At 40.9% G+C, this 13,103-nt stretch overlaps 1 protein-coding gene across 9 annotated transcripts in view; it reads left to right on the top strand.

Annotated features, from left to right (window-relative positions):
- Positions 1-13,103, top strand: part of ttll7 (tubulin tyrosine ligase-like family, member 7) — a 112,291-nt gene that overhangs the window by 16,385 nt on the left and 82,803 nt on the right. For 4 of the 9 annotated variants that reach the window (XM_063496247.1, XM_063496248.1, XM_063496249.1 and 1 more), the window contains exons 2-6: positions 5,591-8,572; positions 8,643-8,732; positions 8,869-8,951; positions 9,220-9,351; positions 11,108-11,229. In XM_063496247.1, coding sequence (XP_063352317.1) covers positions 8,927-8,951; positions 9,220-9,351; positions 11,108-11,229 — 279 coding nt within the window. In that variant the 5' untranslated portion in view covers positions 5,591-8,572; positions 8,643-8,732; positions 8,869-8,926. The remainder of the gene's footprint in view (positions 1-5,590; positions 8,573-8,642; positions 8,733-8,868; positions 8,952-9,219; positions 9,352-11,107; positions 11,230-13,103) is intronic. The other 5 variants (XM_063496242.1, XM_063496243.1, XM_063496245.1 and 2 more) reach the window with 5 other exon arrangements.

The following is a 13,103-nucleotide window of genomic DNA, read 5'->3' as shown; positions in this document are numbered from 1 at the left end:
TATCAAAACTCAGTGAATTACTATACATACTGCAACAACTCAAAACTTTATTTATAGGCCTCTAATAAACATAAATGGCATCTTAAACACACACATTCAACAATGTTTGCAGCACTATTTGTGAAACCAACGGTGGTTTAAGCAGGTCACAGCTTACTCATTTGCATTTTCACATTCACACACAGTCTCTTTTATATTACTCAGACGTCTTTTATTTACAATCACTCTCAGGCCTGACAGCTTCTCAAACCTGTAGCTTTAGCTGTTGTATTCAGGGTTTGGCTTATTATTTGTTAGTATAAGTTTGCTCCTCATCTCAACAAAGTCTCATCTAGGATGACAGGTTTACAACCAGGTCAAGTGTCTCTATGCACTTGATTAGTTTAGGTATTTTCCTTATTTTCTTCATCTCATATATCATTGTACTGAGTTTGAGCAAACCTTAAGCTTGAATCAGACTACTTTTAACAATTATCCACCTCACATCATAACTGACTTCTTATTAACTTCTTATTAATAGTATGTCATGCAGCAATCAGACCTTATTGGAGTCACAGAAACGTGTCTGCTGTTTCCATCGCTAGGCTCGAAGGACCAATTTAAATGACAGGGGATTTCTTTAAATCACCCTGCCGTTCTTTCTTCAGCCAAGACTCCTGAGGTAGAAAGCACAAACACACTGCAGTTTATTTTACTCGCGAGGACGGTCACAGAAGCGCTCGCACAGGAGACACTCATGGACTCGTGCTTTGTCACCGTCTGCGTTCTTTATTTATACAAGATTGTTCTGTGTGTATGTGTGTGTGTGTGTGTGTATGTGTGTGTGTGTGTACAAAGATAACAACATTATTCTCAGAACTCAGAGCTGAGGTTCCCCTTTTCTAAATCTGTATGTTCTAGAATAAAAAGAGGAAGCTGTAAGTTGTTTATCACAGAAGAGTTCATGTCAAAAGTTATTAGGTGAAAAGTCACGTAGACATGTGCTTCACTGATAAACATAAAGAATACATTTCATGTAACTGATCAAAACATAATTTTCTTCTGACACAAAGTTATTCTCAGAGCTGAGGTTCCCCTTTTCTAAATCTGTATGTTCTAGAACAGAAAGAGGAAGCTGCAAGTTGTTTATCACAGAAAAGGTACATGTCAAAAGTCACGTAAACATGTGCTTCACTGATAAATATAAAGAATACATTTCATGTAACTGATCAAAACATAATTATCTTCTGACATCCGGCCCTGTTTATCAGAGAAATGAAATGTACAATAAGTAACTACTTGTCTTTCACATTCTCAGTTAGTAGATCATTTGTTACACTTCATCTTCATGATCTTCATTGATTTCAGTACATCTGCGTATGCTGTGAATGATAAACTCATCATCTGTGAGATTACAGCTTTCAAACAAGGAATAACTCAAATAGAGAAAACAAAATAAAATCAGGAAAAGTCCAACGACAATCAACAGTCTCTTTAGCATCTGAAGCCATGTTTGAAGAATGTACATTATCTGGTACGTAGGTGCAGCATGTGGTGTTGAACAAAACGCACAATCCTCCTTTCTCAGCCAGGATCATGTGCAGTGCTACACAATGTTGCATTACAGCAATTATGAGAGTGTCAATTTCTTGGTTTTGTCCCTCGTTGACCTTCCAGGATGCTTTGAGAAACAAGCCGAATCTATAGTCCATTATCTCACTTCTGAGAGCACGTTTTCCAACTCCTGCCCACAGGAAGAGTGAGTTGAGTACCTTTTGTCCAGTTGTCCAGAGTTTGAATCCTTCAGGTACGTCGGTTCCCCAGATTGAGTCATGTGGTCTGACTGTTGAAGTTGAGCGTTTCTTCCTGGATGAGGATGATGATGATGTTGTTGTTGTTGTTGTTGTGCACTTTACAAAAGTCATTCTGAAGGTGTGATCGTCCATCTTCTCTGTCTGCCTCGTGGCTCAGCTGCTGTTGGCATCAGCTGGGGTCCTGTAAGAGTGAGCTTTTGTAGTCAAGGTAACCAGTAGGGTTCCCCTTCACACCTACACCTGGCTGCCTAAAGTTGATCGGATAGAGATTGGAGTGCGGGCTTACCCAACGGGGGCCCAAAGAACGCACTTGGGGCTTCCCGGGACCTCAACCTTTTTGCAGTGGCTCTGATGTCTTCCAAGATAGTCACTCTGCAATTTTACAGGCTGTGGGTGTTGTCAATAACACTTGATATGGGGCAAGCTCCAATTTTTCCCTCTGGAGCACACGTAACAGGACCCAGTCGTCTGGTTTCAACCTGCAAGAGACTGGAGAAGAGTCTTACCGCAGTTTATTGTTCAAAACAATATCTGTATTTTCTAATAGTTTTGCCATCCATTCTGCCAGAGTTGTTTCTCTGACGGATTTTTCCATATGTTGGGATGAAATGATTGCATAAACATTTTGCAACTGAGATTGCACCTGCTTTTTTCACTGGATAAATCTCTGGCGATTTTGAGAATACGTCTATAATCATTAAGAGCGTGTTCTGAGCCTTGACTTTCACTTAGTTCAATAAAATCCATGTGAATGGTGTGAAATGGATGAGGTGGTGCGGGGAAATGTCCTCAGATTGCCTTGTGAGTTTCAAAATTTAGAGTATAAAAGTGTGTATCATCTGTATCATCCCTGCCGATGACACATGGGTCACTAATGCTGCTGTTCTGTCAAGGGATTTGGAAAGTATTGGTTTAACTTCACAAGTCATCAGATCATATTCTAGTTGTGCTCCACACTTTAACCATTTCTCCTGTTCTGTGGTTGGCGCTGCTTTTTGTTCATATTTGCATAATGGATGCAGACATTAATGTGTCTACAGTTTGTTGTTCGGCTAACTTTGCTGCTTGATCTGCAAAGTTATTGTCTTTAGTTATTTCTGATTTATCTTTCTGATGTGCAGCACATTTACACAATGCTAACTGTTTTGGCAATGTAATCACTTCTAATAGTGTCTTTAGAAGATCTCCATGTTGTACTGGGTTTCCAGTAGATTTAATCATTCCTCTGTGCTGCCAAATGTGTCTCTCTGTCTGCTTCTTAGACACAGTCAGCTCCTTTTATGGGCATGTAGTTCCTGTTACACACACGATTTCCTGTCACAGACACACCACAGGCACACATATTTCCTGTTTTTGCCGACTAATCGAACTCTTTGTCGAACTTTCCATATAGCGACAATAAGTGTCCAACATTTGAGAGTTGTCTCACATGTGTGAGATAAGACAAATTAGCTTATTTTTAAAATTGAAGTCACTGCGTGGGGTACTTGGATGATCAAAGTGTGGCCTAAAACAATGTCAGCTGACTTTTTTACTGCCTCTGCTGCAGCTGCACAGGCTTGGACACACGTAGCCAGGCCTGACACAACAGAGTCTAATTTGCAGGAGTAAAATGCAAGCGGACGTTGTTTTTCACCAAATGCCTGTGTTAAAACTGCTTTCATGTAACCTGCACCTCCATCTACATGTAAGTAGAAAGGCTATTTTCAAGTTACTGAATGCTTCTTCTGCTTTTTCTTTGTAGATGCAAGACTACATTTTGACTTATGGCATTTAGGTCATTTCTATTTTTTCAAAGAACTCACCCATCTTACATATTCCAAACTTTCAAGTTAGGAAAAAAACTTTGCATTGCTTACAGCTCATAGCTCACAGCTCTAAAACTAGGCATTAGTAAATCATATGCCTAATCATTATTTGTCATTGTGATCCACAAGTATGATCACAAATTTATTTTTCAAACCAACAAAACAAACAAACAAAAACAAAAAACAAATTGCCGATGTCATGAACGCTCTCCACACATGAGTCAGGACACAAAAAGAAAAAAGAAAAAGCTGCTGTCAGAAACAAAGCAGAAGTGTGAGGAAAAAACTGATCTCACAGGCAGCCACATATGTGAGCTTTTAATATCATTCAGCTTCTGCTCTGAAAAACAAATTAAAAAAAAATAACTTGCTGTGTAGCTTGCTCATCAGCTTAGTAGTGTCCACATATTTAATTCAGCTTCTCAAACCTGTAGCTTCAGCTGTTGTATACAGGGTTTGGTTTATTAGTTGTTAGTACAGGTTTGCTCTCCATCTCAACAAAGTCTCATCTAGGCTGACAGGTTTACAAGCAGGTCAAGTGTCTCTATGCACTTGATTAGTTTAGGTATTTTTTTTTTCTATTTTCTTCATCTCATATATCATTGTACTGAGTTTGAGCAAACCTTAAGCTTGAATCAGACTACTTTTAACAATTATCCACCTCACATCATAACTGACTAAGGTGCCTCATATTATTAATATTATGTCATTATTCATGCTATTATTGTTTTGTTTTGTTTTTTATAACAGCAGTAGCATATTACAATATTTTATTATGTATCCATCAGGGGCTGGGGGTGATCTGCAGCTTCACCCCCTCCCAAGCTGGAGACACTTTTCTTTTCACACACTTTCCTTGGCTGAACAATGGCACAGCCTTAATATACCTTATGCAACTCTCTATTTTATTTAATATGTTTTCGTGTGCATTATCTGCATTCATTCATTCTATGCATTCTGGGCATGGCTGTCCACCCAATTTTGTTCCAGTTGGTAATACCAATTTACAGGTTGTTATCCTTCCTATTATTAGTTTGAATATAGTACAGATAAGCTCTAATTTAATTTAACCTTTTGTTTATTACACCTATTTCTCTTGTATTTATATGTATTCAGTTGGGTCTGTATCCAGCCCTTTTTAAACTTTGATCTCTAATCTTTTATATGACGAGGGATTATTATGTTCTTCCTAGTCTGAACTGCTTCTTTGTTTCTTGCAGTCACGTACAAACTGTCCCTCTTTCCCACACCTCCAGCATATAGTAATAGAGTCACTTTTTGGTGTGTGTTTAGGTCTACCTCTACCTCTTGCTGTTCCACTATGCATTCCTCTGTCTTTCTTTTGGATTAGTCCTACTCTGGTTTGTTGTTTTCCTAAACATTTCTCATCAGGTGTTAATTTTGCTTGTTTATTCTCCATACTCAAAGATTTTGCTGGGCCATCACTGGCACGCTTGACTTCAGGGTGGTGGCTGACACGCCCTTCTACTCCGCGCACGGAGCGGTGTCAGTTTTATGAGACTAAGCTCAACCTTTTCCCTTTTGTCACCAGTACTTGGGCTTTTTACAGGAACACAAAGATGGAAGTAGTTCAGCAGTCTATTTGTGCTGTAAAATCAACTTACTTCCAAAGACATATACATATATACATACACACAGATAGACATTTGCGCGCTAATTTGTCACAAAGTATTTCACGGTCACTTCTAAAACCACTCTAAACACGGTTCCTTGTGGCGAACTTAAACCTTATTTGTCACGAGGTATTTGACGGCTACCTCTAAAACCACTCTAAACACAGTTCCTTTTGGCAAACGTAAACCCTATTTCACGCGTATCACGAAGTAATTCCGGCTACAGCAACCTATTTTGCGCATTTCACGAAGTAATTCCGGCTACAGCAAACCTATTTTGCGCATTCTCCTAAACCCTTCCGGCGGTTTAAAACCAACAGTGTTTTCTCACCCTCAGTCTTTTGCTGGTTATCAGGTCATCTGGATCCCAACGTCGTGGACCAGAACTAAACCACCGGCCTGGACCCGAATTCAACGTCCCAGGACTCTCACCTCTACCTGGAGAGGGCTGTCGACAGACTTCGGTGCTGGTTTACCCACGACGTCAGGATGCAGAAGTCAGACCTTATTGGAGTCACAGAAACGTGTCTGTTGTTTCCATCGCTAGGCTCGAAGGGCCAATTTAAATGACAGGGGATTTCTTTAAATCACCCTGACGTTCTTTCTTTAGCCAAGACTCCTGAGGTAGAAAGCACAAACACTGCAGTTACCTTTTTACTCGCGAGGGCAGCCATGGACGCACGACCTGTGCCTCATCACTGTCTGCGTTCTTTATTTATACAGTTCTGTGTCTGTGTGTGTGTGTGTGTGTGTTTATGTCTGTACAAAGGTTACAAAGTTATTCTCAGAGCTGAGGTTCCCCTTTTCTAAATCTGTATGTTCTAGAACAGAAAGAGGAAGCTGCAAGTTGTTTATCACAGAAAAGGTACATGTCAAAAGTCACGTAAACATGTGCTTCACTGATAAATATAAAGAATACATTTCATGTAACTGATCAAAACATAATTATCTTCTGACATCGATAAATCGAGCAGATATTTGAAGCTTACACAGCTACATTCTCGCCTGAAAATATCTTAAAAGTTTATTTTGTGACCGAGAAACAGGAATATTTTAAACTTTTTCCGCTTTCCTCCGCCATTGCCGCGTTTGAGTTTTGGATGAAATGCATTCTGGGATATTTGGCTGCACCAAGTTGACACAAGTCACCACCGATGCATGCTCGATAAAACGGGAGGAGCGAGAACACATTCTGGAATTTTTAGCATACTTGGCTTGATGCGTACTATGAATTGGAACAGTACTTGGTCTGCGACTGATGACATGTCACAAGTCCAGTTCTCATCTAGAACTGGTTTTCAGTTACCAAGTTGTAAGGCTGCATGAGCCAAGGAAGTTTCTGTCCTTTAGTGCACAGACATGGTACGCACCATTTAGATAGCTGGGACACTGAAACTAAGACACATGTAGAAGTATAGATGCCAAAGGATTCGTTAGTAACAACAGTGCAGGTTGATAAATGAATATTCAGCTCGGACAATCTGAATTGAAACATGTATCTTCAACTGATACATCAAAGCACCAACTTTTACGAGGAAACCCTGACAGGTTCTTTTTAACCTCTGTATGGACTGGTTCTTATATACTGCTGGTGTATTCAGTTTCTCACCATTTCAACCACCGTCTTTCTTTACAAGCAGAAAATGTTCCGAAATGTATAATAGGTGATTACATAATAATAATAATAACTTTATTTATAAAGTGCTTTCAAACAAAGTGCTGAACAGCTATTTGAAGATAAAAAAAAGATAAATAAATAAAAGCAATACAGAAAAAACAATGCAATTTAAAAACATACATACAGTATCCAGCTTTCCATGTAGTATATACAAGTTTCTCAAAACCACGATAAGCTCATGCTCAGTGCAACACATAACCACCAAACCCTAAAAATCAGCTCTGTATAAGCACACTCGGTGTATTACTTGTTAATCCATCACTGGATTAACGCGTGTGCAGTTTAGATTTTCGAGCCACCTGATGCTGCCTTTTTTTTTTTTTTTTTTACAGCTAGAGCACAGGGACTGCTGAAGTCATAGGGAAACATAGAAACGCACACAAATAATGCAGGAAATGAAGCCTAGTCCAACACGTGTCACTGTGAGGGAACATTACCAATCATCGAGACACTGTGCTACCCGAGCAGCAACCATTTTAATCTTCATAATGGTTGATTATATTCAAAAGAGGTTTAAAGACACACTCCCTGACCACAGCCAAATAATAACAGAATTTGGCTGGTGACTAGTGTTAATTTCCCACACAGTTTATAGCCCGGGGCATGTTTTTAACAAACCACTGTAAAGATGCCATCTGTTTGAATGAAGTGACCTCCCAGGCATACAATTAAACCCAGCTGGCACAACACACAACGAGTAGCAGAGAACTCTTTACTTGACATCCACATTAATATTTCACAGTGATTCCAAATAATGGCAATTATTACTGTAGCCATCACACAGCTTTATCTCATTAGTAGTATTGCAGTTTCGCGGCTGTATGGAGTTCTTACTGAACTCTGACAAGTGTCAGATAGACTGATGTAGCCTGGGTTAGGCCTGTGTGCTGCTGCTGGAGCTGCTTTACATCAAAAAGCACGTCCAATGCGCTCCAGTCGAAAGCACACACTGATCCACGCTGTGCACTGCAGTCACCCTTTGAGCAGTCAACCTACTACTACTGTTCTGCAGCTGTAAAATATGTTTTTTCTTCTCCTCCACAGGCATTCCTACCCGCTCCCCTCCCCCCCGTCCACCCCCTCCCCACCTTTCTCCTCCTGGGGATGTAAATAAGCTGGGGTTGTGCAGACCCTTGAGAAGTCCTCCCGCTCCCGCTCTTCCCAACCACTGCTACCCCCTCTGGCTTCCCTGCCCACTCACACTCTGCTGCTGCCGCTGCTGTTTATGCAGCTGAAAGGTGCCAGGGAGATGCTCAGATGATCCATTGGGTCGTTGTGAACCACTTCGTCCACACAGCCCTAGACAGGGAAGACTAACTAGTGTGAGTGTGAGAGAATCCTTGGGGGTGCTGCGAGCACCCTGTGAGGCCCGCCCACCTGCCAAGCCTGGCAGAAAGCTTGGCTTGTCCCTTTACTGTCACGACCTGCGGGATCGGCAAGGCGCTGATCAGCATCTCTCCACTCCTAGCCCCCCTTCTCTCCTCCTTTTCCTCTCTCTCTCCCCTTCTCTCCCCTGTTTTGCCGGGGCGGAACTCATGGCGGGTTCACGCCCTCGGTCCACGCCTTCCCGGATTGTGCACACCTGGGCCTCATCAGACCAGCTGGTATATTAGAAGGAGGAGATCAGCTGTTCAACGCTGGATTGTTGTGAAGGCTTTTGTCAGTACACACCCAGCTCAAGTTTCCTGTGCCTCTGTCTCAGAGACTTGACGTGTTCCTTTGTTCCTAGATTCCCCGGACCCGTTCCCGTGTTTCCCTGTGTGGAGTGTGGAAGGAGTGACAGGTCGCTAGCGGAGAGGAGAGAGGCTGTTTTGAGCACGTGTGTGATTTTCCTTTTTCCCTGGAGCCCTGGACCCCTGCCCCTCACGTCTTGTATATAGCACTAACCCCGCACTGTCTGTACATACACTTGGTGAAGATCTGTAATAAACAATCTCTGTTTGAACGCTACCCAGGAGTCCTGCGAGTGGATCCTCTAAGCAACCCGTGACATTTACTCCTCCAACCCCTGAGATGCCCTCCCCTCCCAATGATGGAGGTGAGTAAGAGACATTCAACTTTTTTGTGTGTGTGTGTGCATACACCACCTATAAAAGTACACATTAGCAGAAATACACACACAAATAATTTAGGGATCATGATGCATGGAGCTACGCCGACATAGATGCCGAAACATTTACATTCTAGCCCCATAAACACACCAGAGTAAATCCCCTGCAGAAATGAGCAAAATATATTAGAAGACTCAGTCTGGAGCACAAGCTGTGACTGTATCTAGCCTTGTTGTATGTTTTCTCCTCCTCCAGAGGATCAAGGAGCGTCCCCCGTGAACAGGCCATCTGTGGGCTCCTACCAGAGCAGCGGGAAGAGGAAGGTGCACACCAAAAAGAAAAAAGGCACCATTACCGCCAACGTCGCTGGCACAAAATATGAAATTGGTATTGTAATTTACTTTCTTGTATTTATTAGTGAGAAGCATTTGAAATTATTTGACAATAGAAAAATAAGAACAAAATAAGTCAATAGTTGCTAAAACAGACATACAAACCACTGTCTGGTGTCGGGAAAGATGAAATCTTCTCTCGCCATAACTGAGGAGCTTGTAAAAGATTCCACTACAGTGCGTTTAACGTAGAGTCTCCGAAATTCAAGCGTCTGAATCTTTATTTTGATTCATTCCTCGTGAAAATTTCATTTGTGAGTGAGACCAACAACTCGTGTGTTTCTTCTGCAGGTAGAATTAATGTTCTCTGACAAGGTGAATTTCTATTAATCTCGGAAACAGCCCTCAGTACGGCTTACTCTGTCTGTCAAAACCCCACAAATTCCAATCACAGTGTTTTCTCAACAATAAAATCTAATTTGCTGCGTTAGATTGTTTTTAAAGATACCACCTTTATTTAATAGCTTCAGTTAAAACTAAAAGAGTTGCAGTCCAGCAAAACAGTTCTCAAAGAGACAGCTTGGCTTCGTATACATGCATAAATCTTTGTTGAGGTAATATAACTTAGAGGTGAGCTTTTTTAGATTGGCTGAAATAGCATTGTAAGCATTCCTCCCATGTTCAATATACTGTGTGGCAGCAGGGCTCTCAGGGGTGAACTACAACCTATGAAACTAAAGAGTCAGCAGCAGAAAGTAGAAGTTGGATGCTGCAGGGATCTTGTAGGTAGATGGAAGTCCAGCTGTGAGTCAGTCAGCTAGCTGTGACGAGACCCTCACGGTGGCCATTCTGAGAGTAGAGCAGGGCTATTTTGGAGGGAAATTAACACTAAGGGCCAGATAGATGGCTCATTTTTGCTGTTACCTTTTTTTGCAGCTGTCTTTTTCTGTTTCAGAATTGATAGCATTACGAGAAAAGGTTAAAGGTTAGGGAGTATGTGGTTGGAAATCTGCTTTACACACACTGAGAAGGGAATGCCGACTCTTTACCCTGAGGATGTCTATTTAGTAAGATGTGTAAGAAAGGCAGATTAAATCTTTTTTTTGTAGTCAAAGCCCTGCTAGTTACTGCAAGCATAGGCCTGCTGTGATGTAAACCCTTCCTGTTCCAGTTAGCAAAACACTGTGAGCCTCTACCTACGTTAACAGATGGATGAAGTCACATCGGAAACACGCAACATTAGGCAAGCCTTCTCCAGGTTTGTGGAGGCTTTCAAGAAATTAATTAATACCTTGTTTCGTTAGGGCATATGAATTTTTCATTACTCGCTGAATAATGAATAGTTGTTGGATTAATGTCCAAATGGGCTTGCCACCTATCTCTCATACTATGGGGTTTCCAGTGGGATTTGAATGCATTACAGACAATTAATTTATCTTTTTGAAGAGAGGCATTACGATTGGCTGCTCTGCAACCATTCCATGAATGGTAAATATTGCTGTGAGCTTTTTGATCTATAATCTCCGGGTCTCATTCCTCCCCTAATGTATACAAAAACAAAATTTAAGCCTAGCAAAATGTTTGAGTGAAATATTGATCTGCAAAGCAGAAATAATTGATTTGTGGGTCCAGGTCATTTCTTATTCTTATTTTGCATCAATATCATTGAGTTGTTTTGCCCTCGTGAATATGTATAGTCAATCCTCTAGGGGTGTTTTCCTAAAATCAAAGTGTATGTAAAGCTTATTTAAGTGACTGCATGTCTCATTCTATTAATGGAATACAATCTAATGAGAGTGTTTCCCCCACAGTTCGTATAGTCATAACTGAAATGGACTTCATCAAAACCCGTGATGATGATGAGACTGCCAACCTCATCTGGAACGACTCAGCTGTGCAGCATGAGAAAATTGCTGAGCTCAGGAATTATCAGGTATACCGCATGGTTACCATGACAAGTCAGTGCACCTTTATTAGTGGTTCAATAGCCTAGAGGTTATAGAGGAGAGCTCTCTGGATAAGGGTTCAATTCCTCTGCTGACCAGGAAAATATGGCTCAAGAATATGGACCGGGACGTCAATTCCAAGGAGACAAATGTAACTTTAGGAGCAAGACGTCTGAAAAAGATTATTATTTGAGTAGGAAATGTGAGATTTTACCTTCCTCAAGAATTTAATTAGAAGAATGTGAAAGATGCCTCTGATTGAAATGCACTGTCAGTAAAAACAAGATTTAGATGTTGTAATAACCATGCTGCTTATAACTGATTTTTCTATTAAAACTCTCTTCAAATTCTACTTTTTAAGATGCCATAGACGGTTTCTTACATAGTCAGAACAAACTATTAATTGAAATGTGAATAAATCTTAGCTACCAGAGGTTTGCCAAGAATTAAAGATAGAATTTCAAAAAAAGGTAATTCGTGTGTGTGTGAAGACATGTTTAGTGTAGAAAAGGAGGGTTTGCTGCTTTATTATCCTTCGGTTGTGTAAACCACAGCATGTCAAATTTATAACGTGTAAACCTGCTGATGTTTAGCTTTTGATAAAATAAATGAATACAGGAACTATCATATGTACACTTTAGGAAACAGCTGTTTCCATGAAGATCGTGACTGGGATTGCTGAACCTGATGAACCCATGTGTTTCTGTACAATGTGGTTTCACTGACTACACAATCCCACCCAGGGTCTCTTTGCAATACCAGTCTGCCTTATTTCTGTCTACCACCAAATGACAACTATTAAACTGTAAGTATATTTAAAAAAGAAAGGAGGTGAGAACAGATGGGAAGGAGGCGGTATTTGGAGAATTTAGCCACACTGGAAGACAACTGAATGAGAGCATTCAGTTACAATAATAAAAATTAAATAACAATTAAATAAGTTATAATAGGAACAATTTAATAAAATATAACTGAACTAAAGGAAAAATGATAAGCTGGCAGAAGACAGAGTCTGGCTTCTTGCCCTCCTTAAACCATCAGAGGAGTGAGAGCAAATAGTAAGGAGGGGTGAGCCCAATGAGAGCGAACATCTTCCACAGAGACGGGAAGATTGACGGGTAAACTGACAAGTTGTGAGCAGCAGGGGATGTTTGGGCGGGTTTCAGACGTCACCTGTGATGTTGATAAGAAGGCCCTGAACAACAAGAGTTGCTCTGAGTTCTCCATGCTGGTCTGAGAGTGATCTTACCTCTGTTTGACCCCCCCGTCCTGCTGAGTGAACTTGGCTGATCCCGGTCAGCTCTGAGCATTAGCTATCCATCTTCTCGAGCGCTTATTTGATTAGACTGGGCACTAATGATCGATTAAATCACAGGCTAGTCAGGAATAGTATGGCTTGTTAGGAAAGGGGCAGCAAGAGTTCAGCTAAGTAGATTGAATATTACAAATACTGTAACAGCTTAACATGTTGTAATGTGGCTAATGTTTCACGTAGAACTGGTGATGTCAGGTTTTTTTCTTTTTTTTAAGTGCTCCCTCACGCTGCTGTGGTGCTTCATGAGATCATTTTTCAGAAGAAAAGTAGAAGTCCCTCAACAATTGGTTTTGATTTCCCCTCACGAGTCACGTCGTCTCGCAGCATTGGCATAATTGTGCAATCTCTTCCGAATCCCTAATTACGTCTGTCTCGTTTGGATAATAATCACGCATTCCCTTTACCCTCTGCATCCTTGTTTTTTTTCCTTTTTTCCCTCCCTTCTCCTACTCTTTCTCCCTCTTTTAATTTTTCCTTTTTTCCTTTTAGTGATGTACTGTGAGAGTTTGCTGTCAAGTTTCACTTCATATGAGCCTAATTAACGCC

Source organism: Pelmatolapia mariae, linkage group LG15 (genome assembly GCF_036321145.2).
Source record: "Pelmatolapia mariae isolate MD_Pm_ZW linkage group LG15, Pm_UMD_F_2, whole genome shotgun sequence".
Lineage (NCBI taxonomy): Eukaryota > Metazoa > Chordata > Actinopteri > Cichliformes > Cichlidae > Pelmatolapia > Pelmatolapia mariae.
Note: the sequence above shows the minus strand (reverse complement) of the source record. Positions and strands in the feature narration are given on the sequence as shown.